The 14,368-nt window shown below is 42.6% G+C and overlaps 2 protein-coding genes across 2 annotated transcripts in view; one reads left to right on the forward strand and one right to left on the reverse strand.

Moving 5' to 3' along the window:
- The window catches only part of LOC118658034 (E3 ubiquitin-protein ligase MARCHF1-like), a 76,957-nt gene that overhangs the window by 60,130 nt on the left and 2,459 nt on the right, over window positions 1-14,368 (forward strand). The window contains exon 3 of the mRNA XM_036312897.1: window positions 9,634-9,781. Coding sequence (XP_036168790.1) covers window positions 9,634-9,781 — 148 coding nt within the window. The remainder of the gene's footprint in view (window positions 1-9,633; window positions 9,782-14,368) is intronic.
- The window catches only part of TMA16 (translation machinery associated 16 homolog), a 44,830-nt gene that overhangs the window by 3,894 nt on the left and 26,568 nt on the right, over window positions 1-14,368 (reverse strand). The window lies entirely within an intron of this gene.

A 14,368-nucleotide genomic window follows, 5' to 3' on the forward strand; every position in this document is an offset into this window, starting at 1 on the left:
ATATTGAGTCTTCATCGAACCCAAATTAATTACTTTGAGGAGAAAGCCATTTCATCTTCTTATCTATTCTCGGGAGCTTCTTGGGCTTTGCGGTCAGTAAGGCAGCTAGATAAAGGTGCCTGGGGCACGTTTCTGGACCTTTGAACCAGGCTCCCTCTCATGTCCTGCGTTACTCGGGGGAGACATTGTATAGTCCACATACTCACAGGGATGCTTCCTGGGGTCTGGCATTTTGAGCCCTTGTTCAACCTTCTGTGAAAACTGTCCCTCAGAACAGTACTGTATTTCTTTGGGAAGTCTTTACATAACATTTCGAATTTAATTTCCAGACAAAAAGAATGAAAACTTACTGGGCATAGATTATAACCTGTGATACATATTTTTTCAATCCTAACCCCCAAAAAGCTATAATTGTGCAGTCTCTTAACTGAATCTATCTAGTATATGCACAGTAACTCGGCCACTTACAGTTAACAAAAATAGACTATATTTCCCTACTATGAGATTCATTATTCACAGAAGTTTATTCATACTTGGAAAATAGACAGAGGTTGGGAGGAAAAGGGGGCTTTGGCTGCCTTAGTTCTGCATGAACAGATCCGGACTCATCCTTTCTCCATCCTCCAGTGATGTTATCAACGTGAAGATAAAGACAATCAAGTCCAATTGGATGTGTGCTGCAGGTTCCCGGTTATGATAAGCATTTATTGAATTCTAAGTGCCTGATACTGTCCTGTAATTACATGTATTAACTCTCCCAAACTTGACCCTGTAAAATAGGTGCTACAAACGGGGAGCGTGAACAGTGAGGGCTGGACCATGTGCCTAGATCACCCAAAATCACAGCACAGAGCGGGGGAGTCAGAGTTTGAACCCAGAGCCCTTGTTTTTAACAAGTCTGCCTCGGATTCCAGACAGAGCACACTGTGAAACTGCCCAGCTGATGCCTCAGTGGTGGATTCAGCCAGGCCCTAGGGGTGTGCATTGGGAACTAGCTACCCAGAGGGTTCTATTAGACAGACAACTCCTTTTAATTCTAAAGGACTCTCAGAACTGAATAACGGTCACCATTATTCCCCTCCATGTTCAGGTCAGGCCCGTTACCCGGCGTCTCTGGGTGCCACAGGAGACAGACTGAGGGTGGCAAAATGTAGCCATTGACTCCAGGTTCCCAACTATTCCTTCTCTTTGCAGGAAAATTTAGAAACCCTTTCTCAGTAAGACTGCCATGTACAGCGTTCCCTCTCATCCCAGCCTGGGTATCAGTGGCTGCTTCCCAGCCCCAGGTCAACATGTGCTCAGACTGCACGGATGGTCGTTGTTAATCCTACAGGTACCGACACCTCACAGATTCATCTAGGCACGCGGTCCAGCCCGCACTGCTCACGCTCCCTGTTTGTTTGGTCGTGGGTCCCAACGCTGGTGCAATGCAGACCCATTCCTCTGTCCTGCTCTCAAGAGAAGCAGAGCAGCTGCATTCAACCCGAAATAGGACATCCCCTCTCATTGGGCCATGTAGGAAAGATGCTAAATCATTATTATTGGTGGAAGAGAGAACTTTAGGGAGAAGGAGATGTTTCCGGGAGGTAACCAGCAGACTCCCAGTGCATTTATGTATATAACGTTTGAGGTTTGGGCTCTTAGTAACAAAGCCTCACACCTGTCAGAATGGCTATCATCAGTAAATCAACAAACAACAAGTGCTGGCGAGGATGTGGAGAAAAGGGAACCCTCGTGCACTATTGTTGGTGGAATGCAGGCTGGTGCAGCCACAATGAGAAACAGTATGAGGTCCCTCAAACAATTAAAAATGGAATTGCCTTACAACTCAGCAATTCCACTTCTGGGAATTTACCAGAAGAAACCCGAAACACTAATTTGAAAGAATATATGCACCCCTCTGTTCATTGCAGCATCATTTACAATAGCCAAGATTTGGAAGCAGCCCAAGTGCCCGTCAGAAGATGAGTGGATAAAAGAGCTGTGGTAGATCTACACAATGGAATACTACTTAGCCACACAAAAGAAAAAACTTTGCCCTTTGTGACAGCATGGGGGGACCTGGAGAGCATTATCCTAAATGAAATAAGCCAGTTAGAGAAAGACAAGTACCACATAATTTCATTCATGTGTGGAATGTAATGCAACAAACAAAGTAGAGACAGAGTCATAGATAGGGAGCAGGCTGACAGCTATGGAGGGGAAGGTTGGAGGTTGGGTTGAGGGTGTGGGTGGATTGAGCAAAAAAAAAAGGAAAGAACTCGTGGACTCAGACAACTGTGGTGATTGCAGGGGGCAGGGAGGTAGAAGGAGGCATGGGGGGGGGGATAAATGGTGATGGGGGGAAGAAAACCAAGAGATCCATGTACATTGCTATTTGTAATTCTACTAAGAGACAAGTTTGCATCACATACAATTTCTGATTTTTGACCCCCAGTAAGCACTTAAGTAATCAGGGAACTGCCCGCCATCTCCATCTCAGCCTGGCTTTCTTGTTTCCTACCTGTCATCAGACGGTAGCCAATATTTAAAAGTCTGAAGAGGTCACATTTTCCCCAGGGTTCTTTAATCCATTTCTAAGAGGGACATTATTTACTATAAGCATATTTATGAATTTAGGATTCATTAGGTCTCAAGAATCACTACTTATAAATGTTTAAAGTCTGTTGTTTGGTTCTCTCTCAAAGTATTTGAAATTGTAACCAGTAAAACTAGATTTTAATAGGCTTATGTAAAATCTAATGTACATAAACACTAATTTGAAAAGTGGAATTAAAAAAATGAAACAATTTGTTTTAGTGTTTAATGAGCTAACTCCAAACAAATTCACTGATTTTGTGTTTACTTAACCTGACATATTACAGGTTGATTAAAGCCAGGTAATAAAACTGGTTTGTTGATTTTCCTTGCCCGGACTACTGATGATGTTAGGGAGTGACAAATGCTACTTCTAATGTAGACTCCACTGAAGTCACCATACAACTCTGCCAAGCGTCATTCATGAGGCAGGTGATTCTCAAAATTTAGTTTGCGTTAGAGTCACCTGAGGGCTCATTAAAACACAAGCTGCAACCCTGGCACCAAAAGGTTGCTGGTTTGATTCCTGCTCAGAGCACGCATCCGGGTTCCAGGCTAGATCCCCAGTCGGGGGCGTGCAGGAGGCAGCCAATCCCTGTGTCACCCTCACATTGACGTTTCTCTCTCTCCCTCTCCCTTCCTCTGTCTCTAAAGATCAATAACATAATATAAATAAATAAAACACAAACTGCAGGGCCCCACCATCAAAGTTTCTGATTCAGTAAGTCTGATGTGAGGCCCAAAATTACTGCATTTCTAATATTAAAAGACAAACTACGATATATTAAATTTTTAAGAGTTTACTTGAGTAAAAATCAATTGGAATCAACCAGTGTCAAACCGGAAGTAATTAGGAGTGCTCCAGCCACAGGAGCCAGGAGAAAGACTCCTACAGAGAAAGTGCAGAAGCAGAGCAAGGAAAATATTCGACTGGCGACAGCTTAAAGCCTGGTTGGCTGTTTGCAATTGGTTCTCCTTAGGTTTTGATTTTTTAACCTCCAGGCATTTATAGGCTGAGGTTTTTGTTATTATTATTGATTGGAGAGATGTAGAGAGACACACTGATTTATTGTTCCACTTATTTACGCATTTATTGGTTGATTCTTGTATGTGCCCTGACCGGGGATCAAACCCTCAACCTTGGTGAATCTGGGATGATGCTCTAACCAACTGAGGTACAGGCTTAGGTGTTTGTTTGCTTATGTGGACCATAGGCCACCTCGGGATTAGCGCCTCAGCCCAATGGGCTCCTTATTTAATCAACATGAAAAAGAACCAAGTTAATGCTTGCTTCTGGGGAACACTCTCTACGAACCACTGCCTCAGACCCATGGGGCCTCTGGGAACTTCGCCAACTTTATAAGCCCCAGAATTTTTTTTAGGATTTACTTGTTATCCTCTAGCACAATATCTCTTACTTAAGCATATAGATAATGAAATAAACCTTAGACTCCCTATTCTGTCTATTGTTGTCACTCACATGCAGTTAAACTCCACCATAATGTGATAAGCAGGGAGGGTCAGAAAATTTTAAACAGTTAAAATGTGATTTTGCATTTATGCGGCTCTGATGAAGTGATCGGGAGCAGCTGGCTAGCTGGGAGCTCCTGAGTCTGGTTGAAAATGGAAAAACAAAACAAAAAAGAACCCGAAAGATCACTATTGCTCATATTAGCAATAGTTTGGGCTTGGCGCCACCTGGTGGTAATTGTTTGCTCTAGCACTACATAGATTTGCTGATCATGCTGGTTCTTTTGGTTGTTAACGGAGCTGGAAGTGTCAAGGAAGAAAAGAAAGTGGATAAAGTTAAGCAGTCCCTATCTCCTGTGTTTTGATATTGTGCAAATAAACTGCATTTGTTCTTCATTGGTACAAAAATTTAAAAAGTATTCTCATTAAGCAGTATTTTTTGAATTTATGTTTCAGGACGGAATATGAATACAAGTAATTTAAATTTGAAAACCTGCACCAAATTTTCACAGAAACAATATTTGCTCCAATGTGGAAATCTTTTCAGACAAATACAGTAGCATACTTCTTATTTCCAATAACAGTTTATATTCAATATTATTCTGTATTAGTTTCAGGTATACAGCAGAGTGGTTAGACAAGCATATACTTTACAGAGTGCTCTCCCCGATATTTCAAGTACCTCCATGGCCCCATACATCGTTATTAGGATATTATTGACTGTATTCCCTATGCTGTACTTTACATCTCTGCAACTCTTCTACAACTATTTCTAAATGCATAACAAAGTTCCGTTTAATCCTTTCTACTATTGAGGGGTTTCTGCAAGAGACCAAAGGCCAAGAAAAATAAACCAGCTACCAGAGGCCCAGAGATTATAAATCCTAAAGCAGTGGTTCTCAACTTTCCTAATGCCGTGACCCGTTAATACAGCTTTTCATGTTGTGGTGACCCCCAATTTCATTGTTACAAATTGAACATAATTAAAGCATAGTGATTAATCACAATAACAATATGTAATTATATATGTGTTTTCCGATGGTCTTAGGCGACCCCTGTGAAAGGGTCGTTCGACCCCCAAAGGGGTCGCGACCCACAGGTTGAGAACCACTGTCCTAAAGCAAGGCCAGAGACCACTGCATGAAACTGGCCTTGCCCACCTTAGCTTGTGCCCCATTGTGAAGGTGTAAAGAGACCTGGGTGACCGACGGGGGCAGGGGGGGAGCTGGCAGTGTGAAGGGTTATGGAAAGCTGGGTGGTGTGTTGGGTGCGTGCCCTGCCCTCGCTGCTCAGTCTTAGCATTTCCATCAGCTTCACTGACACCACTTGGAGAGACATGTGTCACCTTAAAACAGAGGGATTTGAGGACCGATATTTTACTCATAAATCCCCTACATAGGAAAGGCCGTGGCCCTGGTTCCCTGTGGGTGGCAAGTGAACATGAGGTTGCTGTCTTGTCAGAGAGCCGCGCTGCATCCGCTGCAGGGCAGAGCCAACTGAGAACCATTTCATTTCAAGGAGGAGCTTGAGAATTTGCATCTCTAACAGGCGCCAGGTGGCGCTGCCGAGCACCCTATGAGGCTCCGCTCCCTAATTAGCCCTGCCTGCAGAGGTCACAGGGGTCAATGTCATACACGTGGTCACAGGGCATAAGCACACGTTATTTTGTAAAACCGGGCAAGGGAGCACAAATGCTTATGTGCATTTTAGAACTTTCCCAACACAAAATCTATTGTGAACTCTTACTGAATGTCAGCATCCCAAATATTAAGCTCAGGCCCTTTCGTGACACCTTTGTTAAAATAAGAATTCTGTCCTTGCCTTCTCCATCCATTCCTCCCTGTGTAGGCTTATAAAACTTGTCCACACTTTGTATACAAACCTGAAAATGCAAGGATATGGATGAACATTTTATAAAATACAGTAAACCCTCGATTTTGCAGACCTCAATTTAACGGACTTTGGGTTTAACAGACAAAATTTCCAACCCATGTGCCATATGTGAAAATTAACACCTTGTTAATTTTAAAATGCTTTTAACGAAGATTTGCTTGTAATTAAATTCACAGGTTATATATGTTTTTTGTTATTAATACACTGCTATTTTTAACAAGTTTTAGCGGATAGGCCATATGTTGGAAAAATGCTTTAGTAATTTCACCGACATAAATAAATATTACATATCTGCAACTATAGTCTACATGTTAAAATCCAAGAGTCACCAGTCGTAAACAATGTTTGGCGAATGATCAGCTGAATGATTAGCATGTAATCACACCAGATAATTAGCTTGTGATCAGACTGCATGGTTACCACGTGGTGACACCGCATCACACGTGGGATCATTGGCTCTGTAGTCTCCTGTTGTGGCTTTCTGCCACAGTTTTAATGTGTGCCCACAATGTTCCCGCGTGCACTAAGCCACGCCCCAGCCGTGTACATTTGTTTACTCTCAGTGACTGGTGGGTACAAACATTTACTCGCTCTATTCAGTATAAATTTAAAATTGCTGTAATACATATAGAAAAGTTTTCTGTGAAATTAAACTTTCCCTATATACTTCATTTTAATTACACAAAAAGGTCTACATAAGTAAAAACAGGAAAACTAACTAATTTGTCACTTTTGACATTTGCATTTGGAAAACCTACTTTATGATATAACGGACTTTTGGCTTTAACCGACAGCCCCTTGCCCGAATTAGCCCATGTGTCTGAGATTTTACCAAACACTGGTTTCTGGTGATGCCTTGTGCTGACAATAGTATGCAGTAACTGGATCGTGCAGAGGAGGGCGCTGTGGTACCACATTTCCCTGTGTGCTGTCAGTGAATTCCTGAATAGTTCCTGCAGGATTTATAAAGTAGGAAAGTTAGACGGTCCCTTCGCACTTCTCTTTTTAAAATACTCCTGCGATTGGGAAGTGACAACTTCAGAATTTCTACTGTTGGAACTAGAAGTCTTTACCTGACTTGGTCCATCCTTGCCAGCCCCTGATACTTTCCTATTTGAGGTTCATTAATTTGGAAGAATGTGTTTCAGCCGCAGCATCAAAATTCTCCTCAAATTTAAGAAGACCCCTTTTTATGGATTTTTTTTTTCCCTACAGCCAGTTTTACGATTGAGGGTTGATTTGATACGCATATTTTGTTACTGAAGGTATTCTCATCCACTTGGAACACTTAGAATGAAAGCTGCTTTTCTGCAGCATCCTGCACTGCGTATTTGGTCCTACTGAATACGGAGGTGATGCAAGAAATAGTTACTAAATCACAAAATGCTATCACCAAATGATAATCAATTCTATACTTATACGGATTACTCAGATTAATATTGCAATAGATCAATAACAAAACGAATTTTTAAAAATCAGGCTTACCTGTGAAAGCCGAGATACCCATACTAAGATTTTTTTTTCAACTCAGTATTGGTTAATTAACAATAGATTCGATATTGAAGCATGTGGTTTTCCCCTCGCCCCAGTACTAAGATCGCTCCGTTATTTGCGTGGACTGTGTAAAATGTAGTTTGACGAGAAAGAGAGCACGAGATGAAGTATGAGTTATCCATTGGCTCTAACAAACCCTTACAAAGAAACCTGTGTGCTGCTTGGCCAGTGAGGGGCGGGAAACGGGTGGTGTTTGTAAATAAAGCACTGTTTTCTCTAAGAAGCTTTTCTGGGGCCTCTTGATCAGACTTGCAGTACTGTGCCCTCCTCGAAAAGAAACGATGGGATCTTAAGCGTCATCCTGGCAGAGAAGTGGGAGCATCTGCCTCAGTCACTGATCAGCAATGGCTCTGACAGCAAGTAGCAGCGTCCTGGGAAATCTGGCTCCATCACATGGGGCTGTGTTCTCCTGGCGCGTGAGTGGCAGCGGTGGCGGGGCTGTTGCTCATCGGGCCGAGGTCTCCCCAACGCGCAAGGCTGTTCCTCCAGGCTGCAAGGTGGCTGCCGGGACTCTCGCTGGTAACGATGAATTCCAGGGAGCAGAGAAGAGGAATGGAAGGAGAGGGGGAAGGGGCAATTCCAGGTCCGGATGGAAAAACTCCATATGCCCGTAGAGAGCCGCTCATCTCTCGTTGCTGGCAAACAGCCACTGTCCGCCTCTGCCAGGGAAGGCTGGAAAGCAGCTCTGCTCTGGGCACAATGCCGACCCTCGTCGAATTACTGGCCTGTTAACAAAGGAAGAAAAGGACATCCTCTCCCCAAAGTGCTCTGTCGTAACCTCGGACACAGTTCGCATCTTATGACGAGGCGAGTGGGCCTAGCGAGGTTAAAGGACTTCACCCACGCCTCAGAGCCAGGGCTCATGGACCGTAATGGATGCCCTCTTGTGTTCTATTGGGTTGTGCCTGGAATTTTATGTGGGGGTGGGGGTCTTCGAAGCTCTAAAGATTTTGCTTTAACAAGAGCACTGTAAATAAAGAAGACGAAGAATCACAGAGTATTGAAAGCTTAACCCATGACGTCACCTCTAGTAAAATCGTGATTGGATTTTCCCACAGCAATAATGCAAAGAAAAAGAAAATCACAGTTCCTCACGCAAAGTGGTACCCTAGCTGTCAAAGCATCGCCATTTCATTTGAGGTTCTATTTCTTCCAAGTTAATAATGGACTTGCTCTGGCTGGTGTGGCTTGGTTGGTTGGGCGGGGCCCTGTACACCTAAAGGTTGCTGGTTTGATTCCTGGTCAGGGCTCAATCCCTGGTAGGGGGTGTGCAGGAGGCAGCAGATTGATGTTCGGCTCTCACATGGATGTTTCTCTCCCTTTCTCTCTCTCTCTCTCTCTCTCTCTCTCTCTCTCTCTCTCTCTCTCCCCCCCTCTCTCTCAAAAAAAATAAAAATATTTTTTAAGTTAACAATGGTCACATTCTCTCATATAACCCTTCATGTATGACTCTAACAACAGTTCCCCCCACCACCACCCCCTGACGGAGTCAGCAGCCCTCAACTCCCTGCGCAGGGGGTGACTGGGGGGCAGCCATTGTACTGGTAGTGACTGCGAAAAATCAAGACTGCTCTAAAAGGGGCCTCCACTGGTTTTCTCACGTTGCCCAGATAACAAAAGTAGTGTTTCCTAGAAGACTTGTGAACCCATGTTGACTTCCTCTCACAGCCATTCAACTATTTTGTTGGATTTATACATTAAAAAATGCAACACTGTCTCAGGTTACGTATTCATCCAAGAAGAAATCATTTATTGCTACTAGTACTTGTAACCTAGCGCCGCAAAGAAGTGAGATGCAGAACCCTGGGAGGAAATGTTTTCTAAAAATATTACAAGTATCCCATTCATGCTACGGGGCAAGGAAACTATAGGCTAACAAAACAGAAATGACTTGATTTAGTTCATGTGGACACTAGGAATATATCGTTTTCATTTTCATTTTCATCCGAGTTACCTATAATGCCACAGGTTATGATTTCAAATCTTTCTAAACATGAAGACTAATGTGAACATGAGTGTCCTCTGGCAAGGCAAACATTTCATGTTTTCCCTCCAATCCTGACCTCTGTGTGGGGTGTAAATGGGGGCCAAAATGTCCTAGTTAGAAACGCAGTCTCATGCATTTGTTTCTGATTGCAGTGGGAGAAACTACAGATGACCACGAGTGAAAGGAGGAAAATATTCTGCTCTGTCACATTCCACGTCATCGCCATCACCTGTGTGGTGTGGTCCTTGTATGTATTAATAGATCGGACAGCAGAGGAGATCAGGCAAGGCAATGACAATGGTAAGAGCACCTGCCTTTTCTTCTCTCTCTCTTGGATTCTATGACAATACCCAGAGCTGGGTAGGAAAGCCATTTCCCCGGTTTAGATCTTCATGTATGATGCACTAGCAAAAACCAGTACTGGAAACTGAGTCTTCTCCAATTGTGCTCTGGCTCTAAAGCATTAGACGTATGGGGTCCTAAGCGGAGAGGCAAGATAATGAAGTCCATGTAGACCTTGGTGGGGAGAAGTACTTGTATGCCATCCACCACTCCAGACTTCACAGGAGCTGAATAAGCATCAGGTTCTTCCTTCTTTGCAAAGGCAGATAGTAGTAAAAAAGGAAGGCCTTTTAGAACATGAATAAGATGATACTCTGGTAGAGAATGTTGTAGCTTGTTACTTAATACTGTGTAATGTGATAGGATTAGCATTGTGGTTTGAAATTTTAAACATACTAGGTTTGACTGTCAAGTCTGCAAAGAAGAGTGTTTAAAAGTCATTTAATGTGCATCGGTGGTTTAAAATTGATTGTCTTCACTTCTGAAGGTACCACCTGTTTCTCACCGGGCTCTAAGTGTTACCATATAGCCTCAATCATAGCCGGTAAAATAGTGAGGAATAGTCCCCTAACCCCCTCTTCCTCACGGGAAAAGGAGAAACACAAAATTAAACCCCTGGTGAATTTGAAAGGAGAAATTGTTCAGATGGTAACTGTATCTTTGCACGGTTATGAAATGTTTATTCATCTCAGTCAAAAAAGAAGGAACATGAAAGAAAGAAAAAGATGAGAGGAAGTGAGGAAAATAGTTTTAAGAGGGAAAGCTTTGTTACTTCTATATCTCTTCGGTTTCATAAAAGCAGAAAGGAAAGATGTTGCATTCTCACACTTGCCCTCATGGTGGCAGCAGTGCGCACCAACATGTGCTCTCCTGGCGGCCTAGAAGCAGAAGGGGACCTGGGCCAGTAAAAGGGACTGTGAGGCCTTGCCAGATGCCCTGGGATGTGGTTTATGTAGTTTAAGTGGGTGAGGGGCCGAGGAGGGGTGGTGACGGAGTGACAGATCCCGCTGCTCTCTTCTGAAAGAGAAAGTGCTGTGGTTAGAAACACAGGTAGGGCGAGGTTTTGTTTGTTTTTTGGCTCAATCTTAACTCATGTCTATACAATTCATGTCAAACTACATTGTTTAAAACTACATTATGCATTGTTCCTGAGGTGCTGGATTTAAGCATGTCTATTAGGTCCTTATTAAATAATTTCCTAGAAGGTAGGGCCTTTAAAAAAAAAAAAAAGTCCATGTTCCCTATATGTACAGGTACTGGCCTAAGCCAAGTCACAGAAAATGCTCCAGAAACATTGCCTTGCATAGTATGGGAAAACAGAGGCATTCCACCACCATCCCCACCTTCCTATACCCAACATACGACCTCGAGACTCCAGGGTTTTCCTAGCAATCTAGGGCAGACAGGATAGCCAGAGACTTCATATCTGTAGATGTCTAACTTGGAGTTTGGTGTTTGGGAGTCATGAACTTGCCCATTGTGGCCTTGCCCTCTACCAGGGGTCACCCCGATTTGGTCCAGGTACACGAGCCTACAGGGCTCTTTCTGTCCTCTTTCAGCCACATGTGAGGGGGAAATTAAGGACACCTCCTTTTTTAAAAAAGGAAAAAACTGCATCATTTCAAAGTCAACATGTTTTCCATCCATCTTAGAAACCTTCAAAAATATTTGAAGAGGGATAAATTGCCCAGAATTGAGGTTATAAATCAGCAAAATCTTTTGAACTGTAATAACAATCCTGAAGGGGGGGGGGAAACCCTTGTTCTTGTTGTTGTTGTTGTTCAATATATTTTTATTGATTTGAGAGATGAAGGGGGAGGGAGAGAGAGATAGAAACACCAATGATGAGAGAGAATCATTGATCGGCTGTCTCTTGCATACCCCCTAACCGGGGAATGAACTTCCTGGCTCATAGCTCAACACTCAACCACTGAGCCACACCAGCTGGGCAAAACCTTCTTGTTCTAAACTGGTTGTTCTTTCAGATTAAATATGCATGATGCCCCAGAGAGCTCTCTCACCTCACTCTCTTTCTCTCTGTCACCTGTGAAGGGTAAAAAATAAAATAAAAATACATGGTGCTTGAAACTTTAATATCCTGAATTACCCATGTTGCCAACTCTGAGAGAACAGTTGCTCTTTGTACCTTTTCTTCACATATTCTAGAAGAATCCTCCAGTATACTACTTATGTGTTGAAAACAAAACACACACCAAGGAAAAAAACAAAAAAAACAAACCAGTTTTAAAAAGACGCCGAAACCGGTTTGGCTCAGTGGATAGAGCATCGGCCTGCGGACTCAAGGGTCCCAGGTTCGATTCCAGTCAAGGGCATGTAACTTGGTTGCGGGCACATCCCCAGTGGGAGATGTGCAGGAGGCAGCTGATCGATGTTTCTCTCTCATCGATGTTTCTAACTCTCTATCTCTCTCCCTTCCTCTCTGTAAAAAAATCAATAAAATATATATAAAAAAAAAAAGACTGGAAGTACAGATTTTATTGTTGCCAGAATTTTTTAAATGTATGCACCATAGAAGATGAGCATAACCAATTGATTTTTTCCCCATGCATAACTCACTGGTGAGCCTCTACGTATCCCCAGGGCAGGGGCCATGATTCATTATTCAGAGAGCGCTTGGTATTAGTAGAGGCTCCAAAATCTTTGCTGGCTGCGGCTAGTCCAGCAGATAAGAACTGTGGCTCTTAGCATCTGTTTAGCGTATGTGTTCAAGATCACTTCCCTGCAATCCATAAAATATTTTTTCAGCATTTGTGTTTAAATGATTCCTTTCTAAATTAATTACATGTGCTGCTGTTGTTAACAATCTAAATGTGATAAGCACTGACTTGGGCTGGTTGTCAGAGGCCAGGGTTCTAGTTTCACCTTGGTCTCTGGCTAGTTATGGTGAACAAAACCATTAGTCACTCAGAAGCTCAGTGTCCTCATTTGTAAAACTAACCCTAACCTCCAAAGGTTCTTTTTATGATTCATTTTTCAAAGACACCATGAACCTGGCCTTGCCTCAGATAGAAACTTTGTGTTTATACAATAAGGCACATATATCATGCCCGTTTACTCTCTCTGAGTATTACCCTTGAAACAAGGAAAAGGTTATAAATATGTAAAACTTCTCCTTTGTTCCTTCCTTTTTTTTTTACTTCTTTCTTTTTTAAAATAATATACCAGCTGGAGAGAAGCAACCAGGATAAAAGTGAAGAAAACCCCCTCCCAGTCTTATCAGCCATACACAGCATTATACAAACACATTTTGTAACTGTATATAACCTCAGCACGCAGCTGAAAGACCCCAACTTAACAATGGGGTGCTTTTTATAACTATTGCATTGGTTCTGCGGCTGTGCAGTGAGACAGGTTCTCTTCTGCTGTTGGGGACTCAGGAAGGCTTTTCCAACACACCCCATGTGCCTCCAGTCACGTGACCTGCTACGTAAGATAGGAGAATTGGAACTTAAAAGTTGAAGAGACCTTAGAGGTCAGTTTTAAAGATGAGGAAATCAGTAATTTGCCTCATCTGCAGCTATATCATAAACACCAACCTGGGATCTTGTGGTTTACCCAATGGGACTTATAAAGATATGAGTCTGAGAGGGGCCAGTGGGTACATCCCACTTTTCAAGCCATTATCATTGTGGCCTGAAGGTTTAGCTTTAGCGTGTTTCCTATCAAACACAATACACAGAGTTGCCACTTAAGTATTTCAGGACCTTCAGCTAACCTTTAGTGAGATTTCTGAGCTGTTTTCCGTGAAGGGAATTAGAATTACAAGGCATGCCCAGGGGCACAGGTGAGGAGGTGTAGTGCTGACAAATGCTAGGGGCTTGGCTGGCAGCCAGCAGGACTTCCTCCTTCCCAGGATTCCTGGTTTTCATTGCCTGGAGTCCAGGTGGGACATCCAAAGAGTGACGCTCAATGCAAGAGTGACGCTCAATGCAGTAAAAATGTGTTATTATAGGCACAGTGAAAGTTTTGCTCTTTATCTACAACCCATTAAGCCAGCCAAAGAAGGGTAGCATTTAAATCACTCAGCAACAAAAACGAATTTACATTCTTATAGCAGTTTCTATGTGTCAAGAACTATTAATTCATTTAATCCACACTAAAACCCCATGAGGTAAAGACTAGTATTATCTCCATTTTTAAGGGATGCAGCCTTTATCTTTTGCTGTATAATAAACATATTAATGATTTTTACATTGAAAACATGTTTAGATGACACTATTTTGGCTATATTGGGGTTGGGGGAGAGGAAAGTGATGGTTCTCAGTAACAAAATAAAAATTTTATTGAATTTTGACTAAAGTGACTACAATCCTAAATTTTATGTATGTCTGCACTTAGGAATTCTCCTTCTCTGGTGAGATGTGGTATCTTCTTTCTCCTCCCCCACCCCTCCCCTCTCTCTTTTAAGGGAATAAAGGTGGGGAGGCAGACTTGTAGGTACAATCTCATACATCTATTACTTTACCTTGTTAAAAAGGATTTTAAATTCTGATTCTTTCACTATGTTCACTGTCCTCCTTAAAG

This window comes from Myotis myotis, unplaced genomic scaffold (assembly GCF_014108235.1).
Source record: "Myotis myotis isolate mMyoMyo1 unplaced genomic scaffold, mMyoMyo1.p scaffold_m19_p_6, whole genome shotgun sequence".
NCBI classification, from domain to species: domain Eukaryota; kingdom Metazoa; phylum Chordata; class Mammalia; order Chiroptera; family Vespertilionidae; genus Myotis; species Myotis myotis.